Below are 18,016 nucleotides of genomic sequence, written 5' to 3'. Positions count from 1 at the left end.
ACAAATTTTGTGCTTCCTTTATTGCCGTGTTGCGTTCTGGTCGCCTAGGCGAAGCTTTGCAAACGGCTTACTGGAGATCAGATGATGTGTTCATCGGTTTCTATCTTCGGGATATCTCCTGCACGCGGCTAGACGGCTCCAGTTCATTGCTGGTTTTAGTTGCTGCAGGGCAGGTTCTTACAAGGACATAAGTAGGTTCCCTCCACCTTTAGGAGGAATCTGCATTCATAAGAATTGGAGTAAGAATATGTGATTAAATCGAAAATTTTTAATTAAATTTTGATTTAATATAATATACTTACCCAATTCTTATAGTTAATACCCTCCCATCCATCCCCGCTGGATTATGTCCTTGGGGTGTTTGTTTGATTAATAGTCTCGAATGATTATTACGGATGCTGGCGCTCACGTGGTGCGCAGGGGGTTATGGGTAACCGAGCAAGGTCAGGCCATAGCAACGGCTATGGCGTCGCTTTTAGCTTGGTTACCACCCTACTAAGGGCAGGTAACTTGAGTGGTTTTTTCGACATCTAGCATGTGGGACTAAAGTCAATGCATTTGTTGTGTTGCACGCTGCAGGTCTGGTGGAGTGCCAGGAGGCGTACAACCCGTACCCCAACGCCCTTCTCTCCATGCGCTTCATCATCGATTACATTTGTTGTGTTGCACGCTGCAGGTCTGGTGGAGTGCCAAGAGGCGTACAACCCGTACCCCAACGTCCTGCTGTCCATGCGCTTCATCATCGAGGTGTCCAAGATCATCCTGGCCGACGCCGCAGTGGAGCCGGGGGAGGTGAAGGAAGGGGATGACGTGCCCGGCGCACCCAAACACGACATGGAACAGTTGGAGAGTGTATGAGTCTTGCTTGAAAGTCCTGCGATATTGAAAATAAAAGAAAAAGACTTCTCGTTTTTACCCTCTAATTCAAATTGAAATCTCTGACGTCAAAAGCCAAACAAAGTTCGAAAAGGCATCATAATGTGAATAAAGGCAACACAACACATTTCTTTCCCTTCTTCTGCATGTCTCACAAGGAAGTGACAAGGAATTACAAGAATGAAGTCTGTCTCAGAGACTTGGAACATATTTGCAGTAGAAAATTAATAGTTAGGATGTGGATTTATGGGTATTTTTGTCATTAAGTCTAAGCCTCCTTGAGCGCCCAAATGAATATCACCCGCTAGATCATCCATATTGGCGGCGTCATGGAATTTTGGCGCAACTCAATTCTTGTTGATTTTGGTGTATTTGTGTTTTTGACTAAGTAAGTCATTCTTCATGAGAAATATTCTCTTAAATACGTTAGTCATCTGCAAAACTGTAACTGCAATTTTCATCGTTGTGCAGGCGACGCGTGAGATGTACCGCCAGGAGCAGCGAGACACTGATGGCCATAGTTCACACAGTGGCGCCATCAGCAGCAGCGTGCACGACCTCAGCCCCACCCTGTGGCACGCCCTGGACGTCTGGCGCTGCACCAACTCTCTCAGCGGTGGATTCAGGGAGGCCCTCAAAGCCCTCGCACACTGCGGCCTAGGGCTGGCCAGTGAAACATGGTGAGAATATGATTAACAAAAGGGAAATAACCGCTCAAAATGCATACGAAATGTATGATAGAGTACATATAAGTGAGAGTTATACGGAACCAGTCTCCTGGCACCTGAGAGAATAACAAGCATTGTAATGAACAAGCGAGAATCTGACAAATCAAGAGGGATTAGTTGATATAATGTGTAATAAACTACAGTAGAAACATTGTAAGTGCTTCAGTCTATTGGTCTTTACGGTGAACGAAGGGAGAAGTATTCATGACACGGGGAGATATCTTGATCGGTAGCAGTGCTGGCTTCAAACCAGTTGTCGCTATTGGCGTTGGTTCGACCCCATCGTATGGCAGAGATTTATTTCCCAGAGTCAACTTTTTGCAGACTCTCCTCGATGTCCGAACACCTTTGTGTGCACGGTAAAGATCCCAAGTGCACAGTGAAAATCTCAGGGCTTTGAAACATGAATGTACACATGCATGTGAATAAAAAATGTTGGGTAGTGCTAAACTAATGGCAGCTTCCTTCTCCAGTAAGACATCGGCCCAAATTTCCAAGAATCAGAAACTATCTGACATATAAACAACATTTTCATCAGAATTTTGAGAGGATAGTGATGTTTTAGAGAAGAATTATATGACAATAACAAAATCAAATAACAAGAATCAGAATCAAAAACAGAATGCAAGAAAAAAAGAAAACAAGTCGCGTAAGGCGAAATTACTACATTTAGTCAAGCTGTGGAACGCACAGAATGAAACTGAACGCACTGCATTTTTTCACAATGACCGTAGTCCGCCGCTCGTGCAAAACGCAGTGAAACTGACAAGCCTGTTTAGCATGGTAGTAATCAGGAACCAACAAGGAATAAGATGAAAGTGTTTTTAAATTGATTTCAAAAATTTAATTTTGATCATAATTTTTATATTTTTAATTTTCAGAGCTTGTTTTTAATCCGAATATAACATATTTATATGTTTTTGGAATCAGAAAATGATGAAGAATAAGATGAACGTAAATTTGGATCGTTTTATAATTATTTTTACAATTTTCAGATTGTTAATGACAAAAGTCATTAATTAATTTTTAAGCCACCAAGCTGAAATGCAATACCGAAGTCCGACCTTCGTCGAACATTGCTTGGCCAAAATTTCAATCAATTTGATTGAAAAATAAGGGTGTGACAGTGCCGCCTCAACTTTTACAAAAAGCCGGATATGACGTCATCAAAGACATTTATCGAAAAAAAAGAAAAAAATGTCCGGGGATATCATACCCAGGAACTCTCATGTAAAATTTCATAAAGATCGGTCCAGTAGTTTAGTCTGAATCGCTCTACACACACTCACACAGACAGACAGACACACATACACCACGACCCTCGTCTCGATTCCCCCCTCTATGTTAAAACATTTAGTCAAAACTTGACTAAATGTAAAAAGAGAAAGATGAAACCTTATCGCCTACCATTGTATACATGGTAACAATCACAAAAACGTCAAACATGACCACAATGGCCCCCTTGTTGACTCAGGGTGGATGGCATCATCGCGCTCAACATTCTGTCGGAGACCGCAAAGTCCAACATGGCGGCCATGAAGGTGCTGCACCGCCTGGCTCAGGGGGTCAAGGTCACCGAGGATCTCATCACGCCGCCGCTCAGCAGTCGGTCTGGACACTCAGGTATTTTATTTCAATAGACAATGATTGGAAATAATGCGGTCGAGCAATAGACGATGATTGGAAATAACTCTGTTAAGTTTTTATGGGTCGTAGAAGAGTTGCCTTTCCTTGCCTTTTGTGTGGAAACACTGAGGCAAACTACATGTGACACTCTGGACACTCAGGTATCTTATGTCAATAGACAATGATTGAAAATATCTCAATAGACAATGATTGAAAATATCTCAATAGACAATGATTGAAAATATCTCTATCAAGTTTTTATGGGTTGTGGAAGAGGTAGATTGCATTCCCACGGATTGACTGAACAAGCCAACAAACTAACATGTAGTGAGACTGACAAAGAAGGAATACTTTATCTTTCTTGCTCACATTTTTTTTTTGGGGGGGGGGGGGGGGGTAATTTGATTTGGGATTCTGTCAAACTTGGAAGATTTTGGATTTGCATTATTACACCCCGGAAAATATGGGGGGTTTAGGTTTCAGTCTGCCTGTCTGTCTGTCTGTCTGTCTGTCTGTCTGTCTTCGGATTAGACTTGTATCTTTTATTTTTGTTTACAGACATGTTCAGTATCAGCAGCAGTGACGATGACATGATGCACAAACACTCCGACTCTCGCGGCAGCTACCTCAGCTCAAAGCCCTCGCTGAGTGACATTTACGAACGCAGTGATGAAGGTGACCTTGACAAGAAGCTCGGATCCTCTGCGTCAGCCAATGGCCTGTCCTCCGCAACCAACAGTTTCAACGTGACAGATTCCAACGGCAGGTAAAACACATATGCTGGTTGTTATGTGTAATTCAAACTGATGATAACAAGTTTGTTATTTGTCATTTTCTTGTTTTTATGGATTATTATTTATACAACCTTATAGGCACACTCCTTCCTATGAAAATAGTTGGGAATTTTTGTTATTAACTTAATTTTGTTAAAAGAATGAATTAATTGTTATTAACAAAAATATGAATTTCTTAGAAAGCCACTGCATGGTTGCATTTACGAACTTTATTCATACAGAAGTTCCACTTTGCACAACGTAGCCAGGCTATTCATTTTAGTGAGCTTTCTGTGCTGATGTTTTCGCTTTCTGATATGTGTTTACGGTAATTGTCCAGTAACATGTTAACGTTCTCACCAACACATGTTAACACATTTGATTGACAACCTGCAGCAATCAAGACGCACTGGAGTCCCAGAGGGAGGAGGATGAGGAGGATGGTGACGACTCAAGACCCAGACCTGTCCTCAAGGAGTCGGCCGGAGGCCTCAAGTTGCCCCTCAAGTCCCGGGAGGTAATGCTCTTCAGCTTTTGTTTTATTTATGGGCGGGGAAATAGCTCAGTCGGTAGTGGCGCTGGCTTCAAAACCTGTCGTCTTCCCCCAAATCGGCGTACTCTGCCTGAATGGCGGGATAAAAACGGTCATACACGTAAAAATGCACTCGTGCAAAAACCTAAGTGAACGTGGAAGCCAGTTGTCTCTATCAGTGTTGGCAGGTGCGTGTGTCAAGAGCAATTGAGAGAAAAGTACTTCACCCTCAGTATCATGCTGTGAGTTTGGCAGATTGACTAAATGTATTAATTTTGCTTCACACAAGTTGTTTGTTGTTGACTTTTTGCAGTGTGTTTGAAGTATAATTTTATTCCATGAAAGGTGTCATTCGACGAGGCCACCATTGCCAAAGAGCGGACGGCAGAGAAGAGCGACCTGTTGAAACGACAGCTGCAGGGAAGCGGAGTGGAGCGCCCTCTGCGACTGTCCGGAAACACGCAGGAGTCGAACCTGAGCGCCCGGAGTCTGACAGAAGACACGGTGCCAGGCACGGGGTTCCTACCCGACGTGGGGTCAGACTTCTTCACCAGTCGTGGCTCTGACGCCAGCTCCGCCCCGACCTTCACCAACCTCCCGGTGAGTGTAACAAGTATAAAATGAAGAATGGAATGTTTGATGAAATACAGTACAAAACTGTCCCAAGCACCTCAGAGTTGCCAGGAGGTTGGTTCTGCACAACTCTCACTTATTCTCGTTGTACATGTAGTATGTATTCAGAGCGCTTACATCCCTTTGTTTCTCAGATCTATCAGATGAATAAATTGAATGTTTAATGAAATACAAGAAGAAAACAGAAGCACCTCAACCCATCGGTCTCCACTGAAGCTGAGATTTGAAGAGTGTGCACCAAAGGAGTATGCGTTGCATTCAGTTAGTGAAAGTCCAATCAAATTTGGCTGTTTATTTTTCAACTCACCCACGCATGCACATGCACACACGCACATGCACGCACACACACACACACACCTAACACACACACACACACACACACACACACACACACCCACACACACCTAACACTCACACACACACACACACACCTAACACTCACACACACACACACACACACACCTAACACTCACATATAAACACAAACACATATTCTCAATGTGTTTTGATTCAGATTTAACTTGAAGCAGCTGAACAGTTGTGTTTTTCTTTGAAAAAATGGCAAACTGCTGGTTATGCACTGTACCGGCACGGTTGGCCTAGTGGTAAGGTGTCCGCCCCGTGATCGGGAGGTCGTGGGTTCGAACCCCGGCCGGGTCATACCTAAGACTTTAAAATTGGCAATCTAGTGGCTGCTCCACCTGGCGTCTGGCATTATGGGGTTAGTGCTAGGACTGGTTGGTCCGGTGTCAGAATAATGTGACTGGGTGAGACATGAAGCCTGTGCTGCAACTTCTGTCTTGTGTGTGCCGCACGTTAAATGTCAAAGCAGCACCGCCCTGATATGGCCCTTCGTGGTCGGCGTTAAAAAAAAAATAAATAAAAAATAAATAAAATGGTCATGCACTGTATTTTCATTTGCGAGTCATTTTCCCCAGGCATAACTTTACACATTTCTTAATTTCTCTGTTTTAGTTGCCAGAGATGGCAGGAATTAGCAGCTGGTAGTTGGAGGTGGCTGCACACCCGTCCTGTTTTGAGCTGTATTTTACGTTTCTTCATTTCTCTTTCTCCAGTTGCCAGAGACGCCAGGAATCAACGGCTGGCACTGGGAGGTGGCCTTCACCTACACCGACATGCTGGCCAACATCTGTATCCACGGCAACACCGCCTCTATCCAGAAGATGGCGCTAGTGGGCACCAACCTGCGTCTGGCGGAGCCACAGCACCGCGTGATCACCACCATCCAGCTTCCCAGCGCCGGCCTGCTGGACCTTGCCGCTTTCCATGCGCTGAATGAAGCCACTGATGGGGGTCAGTGTCTGTCATCTCTCACTGATAGTGACTTGTTGTTGTTTTTTGTTGTTGTTGTTGTTGTTGATTTAAACAAGATTTTATTCAATTTAAACATGTTACAACAACAAAATGAACAAGAGGCGAAGCCTTCAAGGCTCACGTAAGAAATCGACAAACAGTAACACAAACTCAATCACTTCGTCACACATACACACACACACACACACACAGTAAGCGGCATAGGTGACACTGTGCAAGAAAGCGAGACACTAGATCTAGATCTGAATGGCCGATTTCGAAGAAAAAACTAGTCTCGGCCCGCTCAAAATAACAATGACCGAGACTTTCAGTAATTCCTTCGCGTGACGTCTAACCCTCTTACGTCATAATGTGACGTCTTCAAATGTTGTGACGTCTTCAAATGTTAAAGTTTCTACCACAGACATACATACATACATACGCACGCACGCACGCACGCACGCACAGACAGACAAAAGTTAGCATCGCATAGGCTACACTTACGTGAGCCAAAAACAATAGGGACACAAACTCGAGGGAACACTTATATCATGTGCCCCATGCAGACAGATACAAATTAGCATGGCAATCATGATGTCAGCCAACAATACATATACTGATGTAATGCTGTTATTTTTATTATTATTGTTGTTGTGCTGTTGTTGTTGTTGCTGTTGCTGTTGCAGCTGCTGCTGCTGCTGCTGCTGCTGCTGCTCCTGCTGTTGTTGTTGTTGTTGTTGTTGTAGCTTTGATTCATTGGTAAATGTCTTCAAAGTACAGTGGTAGCTGCGATGAAAGGATGGCCTTGGTCTGGTACCGGCCAAAATTGTCCCTACATTGCATTTTGTGGCCTGTTATGATGAATATATTTTGGTAAAGATAAAAGGCAAAAAGACACAGCAGGTGTTCTCTCAGTGGTGGGACCTCACATGACAGGTACCACTGTAGTAATATGCCTGTGAAACTCCAAGTACATTTGAAGACTTGTGTATGTGTTGTTATATGCTATGATACTGTACTATGCAACGTTGTATTTGTGTTTTTTGTGTGTTTTATTGGTTTGCAGATAATGAACAGTTTCTGTTTGTGTTGAAAAAAAATCAGAAAAATAATTCAGGGAAGCAGTTGATGAATATATATCCACCATAAGACTGCAGTAACAAGATATTCCTTTGACCTCTCAGGCCCCAACGACTGGAGTTGGCGTATTCGCTACGGAGCGATCCAGGGTCTGGTGAAGGTGGTACGCAGCCTGGAAGGGGACAAGGCCAGGGAGGGGCTGCGTACAGCCGCCTGGAACGCTCTGCTCAGATCGCACACCGCTGAGAAAGACGGCCGCGTGCTGGAAGCTCTGAAAGTGGGACAGGTGAGTTGGGGGAAGGAAGGGTCAGTGATTTGATGTCTGATATGATGTGAAGCAGCCTACTGTCCATTCTGCAAAGTAAAAGCTTAATTTTTTATTTACTATTTCTCTCTGTTTGGACAGTTTCTGGCTTATTTTTTTACAGTGGAACCTCCCATTTATAGGTGGTCGTCTACATTTTTGCTTTTTTAAAATAAACTTATGGTTAGATTTCGATAAAAAGTTAAGTCAGATGATGAAAGAACCATCTAGAGAAAAAAGTTATAGAAAAAAACATATATGTAAAAAAAAGTTTTTATTTTTGGGTAGTGTCTCAGACACTTCCAATATTTTGTTTTCTGTTTGCTGAGAACATGTGCTTATGTGCTAAAAATATCGACCAATCAAATTCATGTCTCTATGCTGACAGTCACGCCTACACAGTCACAGCAACAGTTTGAGACTGGATATTGGAGCGCTGTCCACGATTTTTTTTAAACGAACGAAATGCACGGTATTCGAGAGGAGTTTTGCCCCTGGCATTTCCCAAAAAAGGATATTCTACTATGCTGGAATACTACAATGAATTTTCAAACGGATACCCTTGCTTCGTTCTTTTTGATCGAAGGGGGGTGTATTTTTGATATTTGTAGGGAATAGACTCAGCATTTTAATGGTCAAATGTCTATTTATGTATAAAAATGTAGACAAGGACCTTTAAGACCTTTAAGACCTCCAAAAATCTGAGAAAATCAGGAGAGAGTCTCAAAAATGGAGGTAAATTTACAGAGGTTATGAACCAAAACTCTAAACAGGAAGGTCTTAAAACGGAGGAAGTCTTAAATGGGGGGTCTTAAATGGGGGGTCTTAAATGGGGGGTTCCACTGTATCTGGAAAGAGTTGACATTCAGCTCTCAGTATGATGAGGCTCACAATCAGTTTGCACATTTGCACCTACGGTGGTCTTTTGTTGTCGTTGTGAGAACTGATGCGTGTTGAATGTCGACAAGTATTGTGCAACACAGCTTGGAACTCATGATTAAAAAATGCTCGGTCTCATACATTTGTGAAGAAATTTGCCAGAAGTGGTCCGGTATTTGCGCAAGATAAAGCGATTTTGCCATTTTATTGTAATGGAACAGATTAACCACTAGCGTTCCAACATTTAAAAAAACCATTTAAATATTTTTTTCATTCTTTGTCTTATGATGGTTGCAGGTGCACACCGACATGCAAGGCATTCTGGGTAAAGAGCCGGGGGAGGGTCAGCTGGCGATCGGAGGACGCATCGCATCAGGCTTATCTTTGATCTACCTGCCCCCCCTCCCCCCACCAGTGGAGCTGCCCCTTCCCAGAATGCCTCACCCGGTGCGCAGTCAGACGGTAGGAAGGCCGCAGATGTCGCAGCGCTCGACACAGAGAGATCCTCTGAGGACTTCACTCAAGTGAGTTACTGGGTGTTTATTTTAGCCAGACGTTTCGATTTAATTCTGTCTTTTTCTGTGATAGACATTTCCATTTGACTGTTTTTGTTTCAGTGCCAGACATTTTCATTTAATTCTGTTTTTATTGACTCACATGCGAAGCAAAAGTGAGTCTATGTACTCACCCGAGTCGTCCGTCCGTCCGTCCGTCCGTCCGGCCGGCCGGCCGGCCGGCCGGCCGGAAAACTTTAACGTTGAATATTTCTTGGACACTATTCAGTCTATCAGTACCAAATTTGGCAAGATGGTGTATGACGACAAGGCCCCAAAAAACATACATAGCATCTTGACCTTGCTTCAAGGTCAAGGTCGCAGGGGCCATAAATGTTGTCTAAAAAACAGCTATTTTTCACATTTTTCCCATTTTCTCTGAAGTTTTTGAGATTGAATACCTCACCTATATATGATATATAGGGCAAAGTAAGCCCCATCTTTTGATACCAGTTTGGTTTACCTTGCTTCAAGGTCAAGGTCACAGGAGCTCTTCAAAGTTGAATTGTATACATATTTTGAAGTGACCTTGACCCTGAACTATGGAAGATAACTGTTTCAAACTTAAAAATTATGTGGGGCACATGTTATGCTTTCATCATGAGACACATTTGGTCACATATGATCAAGGTCAAGGTCACTTTGACCCTTATGAAATGTGACCAAAATAAGGCAGTGAACCACTAAAAGTGACCATATCTCATGGTAGAAAGAGCCAATAAGCACCATTGTACTTCCTATGTCTTGAATTAACAGCTTTGTGTTGCATGACCTTGGATGACCTTGACCTTGGGTCAGGGTCACATGTATTTTGGTAGGAAAAATGTGTAAAGCAGAAGGTCAAGCATGTGAGTCGTATGGGCTTTGCCCTTCTTGTTTTGTTGTTCCTGACATTTCCATGTCATTCTGTTCTTTTTATCTGTGCCAGACCTTACCAAACATTTAAAAAAATTTTTGTGAGCCTAACATTTCCATTTATTTTTGTTCATTTTTCTGTTTCAGACAATACCAGTAATTTCATTCTTGTTTTCTTTGTCTGATGTTTCCATTTAATTCTGTTTTCCTATTCTGTCAGACGTTGCCATTTAATTCTGCTGTCTGCGTGCGTGCATGCGTGTGTGTGTGTGTGTGTGTGTGTGTCTGAGAGTGTGTTTGTGTGTGTGTGTGTCTGAGAATGTGTTTGTGTGTGTGTGTGTGTGTGTGTGTGTGTGTGTGTGTGTGTGTGTGTGTGTGTGTGTGTCTGAGAGTGTGTTTGTGTGTGTGTGTGTGTCTGAGAGTGTGTTTGTGTGTGTGTGTGTGTGTGTGTCTGTCTGAGAGTGTGTTTGTGTGTGTGTGTCTGAGAGTGTGTTTGTGTGTGTGTGTGTGTGTACGTGCGCGAGTGCGTGCATGGGCACGTGCATGCGTGTGTCTGTGAGTGTGTTTGTGTGTGTCTGTCTGTGTATTTTAAACGCTTTCTGGTGTGTTTTTTTTAGAGAAGAGATTGACCTGGCAACGTCGCTGTACGAGCCTCCCGTCAACTACAACACCAGGACAAGTTTTGATCTGCGCAGAATTGTTGAGGACCAGGTGAGTACCTTTTTTTGGGAGGGGGGGGGGGGGGGGGGGGGGGGAGGGGGGGAGGGAGGAGGGATGATGGTTCAGTGACAAAAATTGTCGTGCAAATTAAGAAATTGATTTCCACAGGCAAACTTTGACCAATTCAAGGAAACGAGTTGTGGAATAGGATATAACAAAAAGTGCGTTGAGGAAAGAAACATGGGTATTGGTGTCTGAGAGCAAGGGAGTAGGGTGAAGTGTTGGTGTCTGAGAGCAAGGGAGTAGGGTGAAGTGTTGGTGTCTGAGAGCAAGGGAGTAGGGTGAAGTGTTGGTGTCTGAGAGCAAGGGAGTAGGGTGAAGTGTTGGTGTCTGAGAGCAAGGGAGTAGGGTGAAGTGTTGGTGTCTGAGAGCAAGGGAGTAGGGTGAAGTGTTGGTGTCTGAGAGCAAGGGAGTAGGGTGAAGTGTTGGTGTCTGAGAGCAAGGGAGTAGGGTGAAGTGTTGGTGTCTGAGAGCAAGGGAGTAGGGTGAAGTGTTGGTGTCTGAGAGCAAGGGAGTAGGGTGAAGTGTTGGTGTCTGAGAGCAAGGGAGTAGGGTGAAGTGTTGGTGTCTCAGAGCAAGGGAGTAGGGTGAAGTGTTGGTGTCTGAGAGCAAGGGAGTAGGGTGAAGTGTTGGTGTCTGAGAGCAAGGGAGTAGGGTGAAGTGTTGGTGTCTGAGAGCAAGGGAGTAGGGTGAAGTGTTGGTGTCTCAGAGCAAGGGAGTAGGGTGAAGTGTTGGTGTCTGAGAGCAAGGGAGTAGGGTGAAGTGTTGGTGTCTGAGAGCAAGGGAGTAGGGTGAAGTGTTGGTGTCTGAGAGCAAGGGAGTAGGGTGAAGTGTTGGTGTCTGAGAGCAAGGGAGTAGGGTGAAGTGTTGGTGTCTGAGAGCAAGGGAGTAGGGTGAAGTGTTGGTGTCTGAGAGCAAGGGAGTAGGGTGAAGTGTTGGTGTCTGAGAGCAAGGGAGTAGGGTGAAGTGTTGGTGTCTGAGAGCAAGGGAGTAGGGTGAAGTGTTGGTGTCTGAGAGCAAGGGAGTAGGGTGAAGTGTTGGTGTCTGAGAGCAAGGGAGTAGGGTGAAGTGTTGGTGTCTGAGAGCAAGGGAGTAGGGTGAAGTGTTGGTGTCTGAGAGCAAGGGAGTAGGGTGAAGTGTTGGTGTCTGAGAGCAAGGGAGTAGGGTGAAGTGTTGGTGTCTCAGAGCAAGGGAGTAGGGTGAAGTGTTGGTGTCTCAGAGCAAGGGAGTAGGGTGAAGTGTTGGTGTCTGAGAGCAAGGGAGTAGGGTGAAGTGTTGGTGTCTCAGAGCAAGGGAGTAGGGTGAAGTGTTGGTGTCTCAGAGCAAGGGAGTAGGGTGAAGTGTTGGTGTCTGAGAGCAAGGGAGTAGGGTGAAGTGTTGGTGTCTGAGAGCAAGGGAGTAGGGTGAAGTGTTGGTGTCTGAGAGCAAGGGAGTAGGGTGAAGTGTTGGTGTCTGAGAGCAAGGGAGTAGGGTGAAGTGTTGGTGTCTCAGAGCAAGGGAGTAGGGTGAAGTGTTGGTGTCTCAGAGCAAGGGAGTAGGGTGAAGTGTTGGTGTCTCAGAGCAAGGGAGTAGGGTGAAGTGTTGGTGTCTGAGAGCAAGGGAGTAGGGTGAAGTGTTGGTGTCTGAGAGCAAGGGAGTAGGGTGAAGTGTTGGTGTCTCAGAGCAAGGGAGTAGGGTGAAGTATTGGTGTCTGAGAGCAAGGGAGTAGGGTGAAGTGTTGGTGTCTGAGAGCAAGGGAGTAGGGTGAAGTGTTGGTGTCTGAGAGCAAGGGAGTAGGGTGAAGTGTTGGTGTCTGAGAGCAAGGGAGTAGGGTGAAGTGTTGGTGTCTGAGAGCAAGGGAGTAGGGTGAAGTGTTGGTGTCTGAGAGCAAGGGAGTAGGGTGAAGTGTTGGTGTCTGAGAGCAAGGGAGTAGGGTGAAGTGTTGGTGTCTGAGAGCAAGGGAGTAGGGTGAAGTGTTGGTGTCTGAGAGCAAGGGAGTAGGGTGAAGTGTTGGTGTCTGAGAGCAAGGGAGTAGGGTGAAGTGTTGGTGTCTGAGAGCAAGGGAGTAGGGTGAAGTGTTGGTGTCTGAGAGCAAGGGAGTAGGGTGAAGTGTTGGTGTCTCAGAGCAAGGGAGTAGGGTGAAGTGTTGGTGTCTCAGAGCAAGGGAGTAGGGTGAAGTGTTGGTGTCTGAGAGCAAGGGAGTAGGGTGAAGTGTTGGTGTCTCAGAGCAAGGGAGTAGGGTGAAGTGTTGGTGTCTCAGAGCAAGGGAGTAGGGTGAAGTGTTGGTGTCTGAGAGCAAGGGAGTAGGGTGAAGTGTTGGTGTCTGAGAGCAAGGGAGTAGGGTGAAGTGTTGGTGTCTGAGAGCAAGGGAGTAGGGTGAAGTGTTGGTGTCTGAGAGCAAGGGAGTAGGGTGAAGTGTTGGTGTCTGAGAGCAAGGGAGTAGGGTGAAGTGTTGGTGTCTCAGAGCAAGGGAGTAGGGTGAAGTGTTGGTGTCTCAGAGCAAGGGAGTAGGGTGAAGTGTTGGTGTCTCAGAGCAAGGGAGTAGGGTGAAGTGTTGGTGTCTGAGAGCAAGGGAGTAGGGTGAAGTGTTGGTGTCTCAGAGCAAGGGAGTAGGGTGAAGTGTTGGTGTCTGAGAGCAAGGGAGTAGGGTGAAGTGTTGGTGTCTGAGAGCAAGGGAGTAGGGTGAAGTGTTGGTGTCTGAGAGCAAGGGAGTAGGGTGAAGTGTTGGTGTCTGAGAGCAAGGGAGTAGGGTGAAGTGTTGGTGTCTGAGAGCAAGGGAGTAGGGTGAAGTGTTGGTGTCTCAGAGCAAGGGAGTAGGGTGAAGTGTTGGTGTCTCAGAGCAAGGGAGTAGGGTGAAGTGTTGGTGTCTCAGAGCAAGGGAGTAGGGTGAAGTGTTGGTGTCTGAGAGCAAGGGAGTAGGGTGAAGTGTTGGTGTCTCAGAGCAAGGGAGTAGGGTGAAGTGTTGGTGTCTCAGAGCAAGGGAGTAGGGTGAAGTGTTGGTGTCTGAGAGCAAGGGAGTAGGGTGAAGTGTTGGTGTCTGAGAGCAAGGGAGTAGGGTGAAGTGTTGGTGTCTGAGAGCAAGGGAGTAGGGTGAAGTGTTGGTGTCTGAGAGCAAGGGAGTAGGGTGAAGTGTTGGTGTCTGAGAGCAAGGGAGTAGGGTGAAGTGTTGGTGTCTGAGAGCAAGGGAGTAGGGTGAAGTGTTGGTGTCTGAGAGCAAGGGAGTAGGGTGAAGTGTTGGTGTCTGAGAGCAAGGGAGTAGGGTGAAGTGTTGGTGTCTGAGAGCAAGGGAGTAGGGTGAAGTGTTGGTGTCTGAGAGCAAGGGAGTAGGGTGAAGTGTTGGTGTCTGAGAGCAAGGGAGTAGGGTGAAGTGTTGGTGTCTGAGAGCAAGGGAGTAGGGTGAAGTGTTGGTGTCTGAGAGCAAGGGAGTAGGGTGAAGTGTTGGTGTCTCAGAGCAAGGGAGTAGGGTGAAGTGTTGGTGTCTGAGAGCAAGGGAGTAGGGTGAAGTGTTGGTGTCTGAGAGCAAGGGAGTAGGGTGAAGTGTTGGTGTCTGAGAGCAAGGGAGTAGGGTGAAGTGTTGGTGTCTGAGAGCAAGGGAGTAGGGTGAAGTGTTGGTGTCTGAGAGCAAGGGAGTAGGGTGAAGTGTTGGTGTCTGAGAGCAAGGGAGTAGGGTGAAGTGTTGGTGTCTCAGAGCAAGGGAGTAGGGTGAAGTGTTGGTGTCTCAGAGCAAGGGAGTAGGGTGAAGTGTTGGTGTCTGAGAGCAAGGGAGTAGGGTGAAGTGTTGGTGTCTGAGAGCAAGGGAGTAGGGTGAAGTGTTGGTGTCTCAGAGCAAGGGAGTAGGGTGAAGTGTTGGTGTCTGAGAGCAAGGGAGTAGGGTGAAGTGTTGGTGTCTGAGAGCAAGGGAGTAGGGTGAAGTGTTGGTGTCTGAGAGCAAGGGAGTAGGGTGAAGTGTTGGTGTCTGAGAGCAAGGGAGTAGGGTGAAGTGTTGGTGTCTGAGAGCAAGGGAGTAGGGTGAAGTGTTGGTGTCTGAGAGCAAGGGAGTAGGGTGAAGTGTTGGTGTCTCAGAGCAAGGGAGTAGGGTGAAGTGTTGGTGTCTGAGAGCAAGGGAGTAGGGTGAAGTGTTGGTGTCTGAGAGCAAGGGAGTAGGGTGAAGTGTTGGTGTCTGAGAGCAAGGGAGTAGGGTGAAGTGTTGGTGTCTGAGAGCAAGGGAGTAGGGTGAAGTGTTGGTGTCTGAGAGCAAGGGAGTAGGGTGAAGTGTTGGTGTCTGAGAGCAAGGGAGTAGGGTGAAGTGTTGGTGTCTGAGAGCAAGGGAGTAGGGTGAAGTATTGGTGTCTGAGAGCAAGGGAGTAGGGTGAAGTGTTGGTGTCTGAGAGCAAGGGAGTAGGGTGAAGTGTTGGTGTCTCAGAGCAAGGGAGTAGGGTGAAGTGTTGGTGTCTGAGAGCAAGGGAGTAGGGTGAAGTGTTGGTGTCTCAGAGCAAGGGAGTAGGGTGAAGTGTTGGTGTCTGAGAGCAAGGGAGTAGGGTGAAGTGTTGGTGTCTGAGAGCAAGGGAGTAGGGTGAAGTATTGGTGTCTGAGAGCAAGGGAGTAGGGTGAAGTGTTGGTGTCTGAGAGCAAGGGAGTAGGGTGAAGTGTTGGTGTCTGAGAGCAAGGGAGTAGGGTGAAGTGTTGGTGTCTGAGAGCAAGGGAGTAGGGTGAAGTGTTGGTGTCTCAGAGCAAGGGAGTAGGGTGAAGTGTTGGTGTCTGAGAGCAAGGGAGTAGGGTGAAGTGTTGGTGTCTGAGAGCAAGGGAGTAGGGTGAAGTGTTGGTGTCTGAGAGCAAGGGAGTAGGGTGAAGTATTGGTGTCTGAGAGCAAGGGAGTAGGGTGAAGTGTTGGTGTCTCAGAGCAAGGGAGTAGGGTGAAGTGTTGGTGTCTGAGAGCAAGGGAGTAGGGTGAAGTATTGGTGTCTGAGAGCAAGGGAGTAGGGTGAAGTGTTGGTGTCTCAGAGCAAGGGAGTAGGGTGAAGTGTTGGTGTCTGAGAGCAAGGGAGTAGGGTGAAGTGTTGGTGTCTCAGAGCAAGGGAGTAGGGTGAAGTGTTGGTGTCTCAGAGCAAGGGAGTAGGGTGAAGTGTTGGTGTCTGAGAGCAAGGGAGTAGGGTGAAGTGTTGGTGTCTGAGAGCAAGGGAGTAGGGTGAAGTGTTGGTGTCTGAGAGCAAGGGAGTAGGGTGAAGTGTTGGTGTCTGAGAGCAAGGGAGTAGGGTGAAGTGTTGGTGTCTGAGAGCAAGGGAGTAGGGTGAAGTGTTGGTGTCTGAGAGCAAGGGAGTAGGGTGAAGTGTTGGTGTCTGAGAGCAAGGGAGTAGGGTGAAGTGTTGGTGTCTGAGAGCAAGGGAGTAGGATGAAGTGTTGGTGTCTGAGAGCAAGGGAGTAGGGTGAAGTGTTGGTGTCTGAGAGCAAGGGAGTAGGGTGAAGTGTTGGTGTCTGAGAGCAAGGGAGTAGGGTGAAGTGTTGGTGTCTGAGAGCAAGGGAGTAGGGTGAAGTGTTGGTGTCTGAGAGCAAGGGAGTAGGGTGAAGTGTTGGTGTCTGAGAGCAAGGGAGTAGGGTGAAGTGTTGGTGTCTGAGAGCAAGGGAGTAGGGTGAAGTGTTGGTGTCTGAGAGCAAGGGAGTAGGGTGAAGTGTTGGTGTCTGAGAGCAAGGGAGTAGGGTGAAGTGTTGGTGTCTGAGAGCAAGGGAGTAGGGTGAAGTGTTGGTGTCTGAGAGCAAGGGAGTAGGGTGAAGTGTTGGTGTCTGAGAGCAAGGGAGTAGGGTGAAGTGTTGGTGTCTCAGAGCAAGGGAGTAGGGTGAAGTGTTGGTGTCTCAGAGCAAGGGAGTAGGGTGAAGTGTTGGTGTCTGAGAGCAAGGGAGTAGGGTGAAGTGTTGGTGTCTGAGAGCAAGGGAGTAGGGTGAAGTGTTGGTGTCTCAGAGCAAGGGAGTAGGGTGAAGTGTTGGTGTCTGAGAGCAAGGGAGTAGGGTGAAGTGTTGGTGTCTGAGAGCAAGGGAGTAGGGTGAAGTATTGGTGTCTGAGAGCAAGGGAGTAGGGTGAAGTGTTGGTGTCTGAGAGCAAGGGAGTAGGGTGAAGTGTTGGTGTCTGAGAGCAAGGGAGTAGGGTGAAGTGTTGGTGTATGAGAGCAAGGGAGTAGGGTGAAGTGTTGGTGTCTCAGAGCAAGGGAGTAGGGTGAAGTGTTGGTGTCTGAGAGCAAGGGAGTAGGGTGAAGTGTTGGTGTCTGAGAGCAAGGGAGTAGGGTGAAGTGTTGGTGTCTGAGAGCAAGGGAGTAGGGTGAAGTGTTGGTGTCTGAGAGCAAGGGAGTAGGGTGAAGTGTTGGTGTCTGAGAGCAAGGGAGTAGGGTGAAGTGTTGGTGTCTGAGAGCAAGGGAGTAGGGTGAAGTGTTGGTGTCTGAGAGCAAGGGAGTAGGGTGAAGTATTGGTGTCTGAGAGCAAGGGAGTAGGGTGAAGTGTTGGTGTCTGAGAGCAAGGGAGTAGGGTGAAGTGTTGGTGTCTCAGAGCAAGGGAGTAGGGTGAAGTGTTGGTGTCTGAGAGCAAGGGAGTAGGGTGAAGTGTTGGTGTCTCAGAGCAAGGGAGTAGGGTGAAGTGTTGGTGTCTGAGAGCAAGGGAGTAGGGTGAAGTGTTGGTGTCTGAGAGCAAGGGAGTAGGGTGAAGTATTGGTGTCTGAGAGCAAGGGAGTAGGGTGAAGTGTTGGTGTCTGAGAGCAAGGGAGTAGGGTGAAGTGTTGGTGTCTGAGAGCAAGGGAGTAGGGTGAAGTGTTGGTGTCTGAGAGCAAGGGAGTAGGGTGAAGTGTTGGTGTCTCAGAGCAAGGGAGTAGGGTGAAGTGTTGGTGTCTGAGAGCAAGGGAGTAGGGTGAAGTGTTGGTGTCTGAGAGCAAGGGAGTAGGGTGAAGTGTTGGTGTCTGAGAGCAAGGGAGTAGGGTGAAGTGTTGGTGTCTGAGAGCAAGGGAGTAGGGTGAAGTGTTGGTGTCTGAGAGCAAGGGAGTAGGGTGAAGTGTTGGTGTCTGAGAGCAAGGGAGTAGGGTGAAGTGTTGGTGTCTGAGAGCAAGGGAGTAGGGTGAAGTATTGGTGTCTGAGAGCAAGGGAGTAGGGTGAAGTGTTGGTGTCTGAGAGCAAGGGAGTAGGGTGAAGTGTTGGTGTCTGAGAGCAAGG

General features: G+C 46.9%; 1 protein-coding gene across 1 annotated transcript in view; it reads left to right on the top strand.

Moving 5' to 3' along the window:
- The window catches only part of LOC138968226 (transmembrane protein 232-like), a 42,530-nt gene that overhangs the window by 14,362 nt on the left and 10,152 nt on the right, over positions 1–18,016 (top strand). The window contains exons 7-16 of the mRNA XM_070340776.1: positions 677–852; positions 1,348–1,556; positions 3,079–3,227; positions 3,789–3,996; positions 4,400–4,520; positions 4,881–5,135; positions 6,245–6,482; positions 7,667–7,848; positions 9,043–9,269; positions 10,772–10,865. Of these exons, the coding sequence (XP_070196877.1) occupies positions 677–852; positions 1,348–1,556; positions 3,079–3,227; positions 3,789–3,996; positions 4,400–4,520; positions 4,881–5,135; positions 6,245–6,482; positions 7,667–7,848; positions 9,043–9,269; positions 10,772–10,865 (1,859 nt within the window). The remainder of the gene's footprint in view (positions 1–676; positions 853–1,347; positions 1,557–3,078; positions 3,228–3,788; positions 3,997–4,399; positions 4,521–4,880; positions 5,136–6,244; positions 6,483–7,666; positions 7,849–9,042; positions 9,270–10,771; positions 10,866–18,016) is intronic.

Source organism: Littorina saxatilis, linkage group LG6 (assembly GCF_037325665.1).
Source record: "Littorina saxatilis isolate snail1 linkage group LG6, US_GU_Lsax_2.0, whole genome shotgun sequence".
NCBI classification, from domain to species: Eukaryota; Metazoa; Mollusca; class Gastropoda; order Littorinimorpha; family Littorinidae; genus Littorina; species Littorina saxatilis.
Note: the sequence above shows the minus strand (reverse complement) of the source record. Positions and strands in the feature narration are given on the sequence as shown.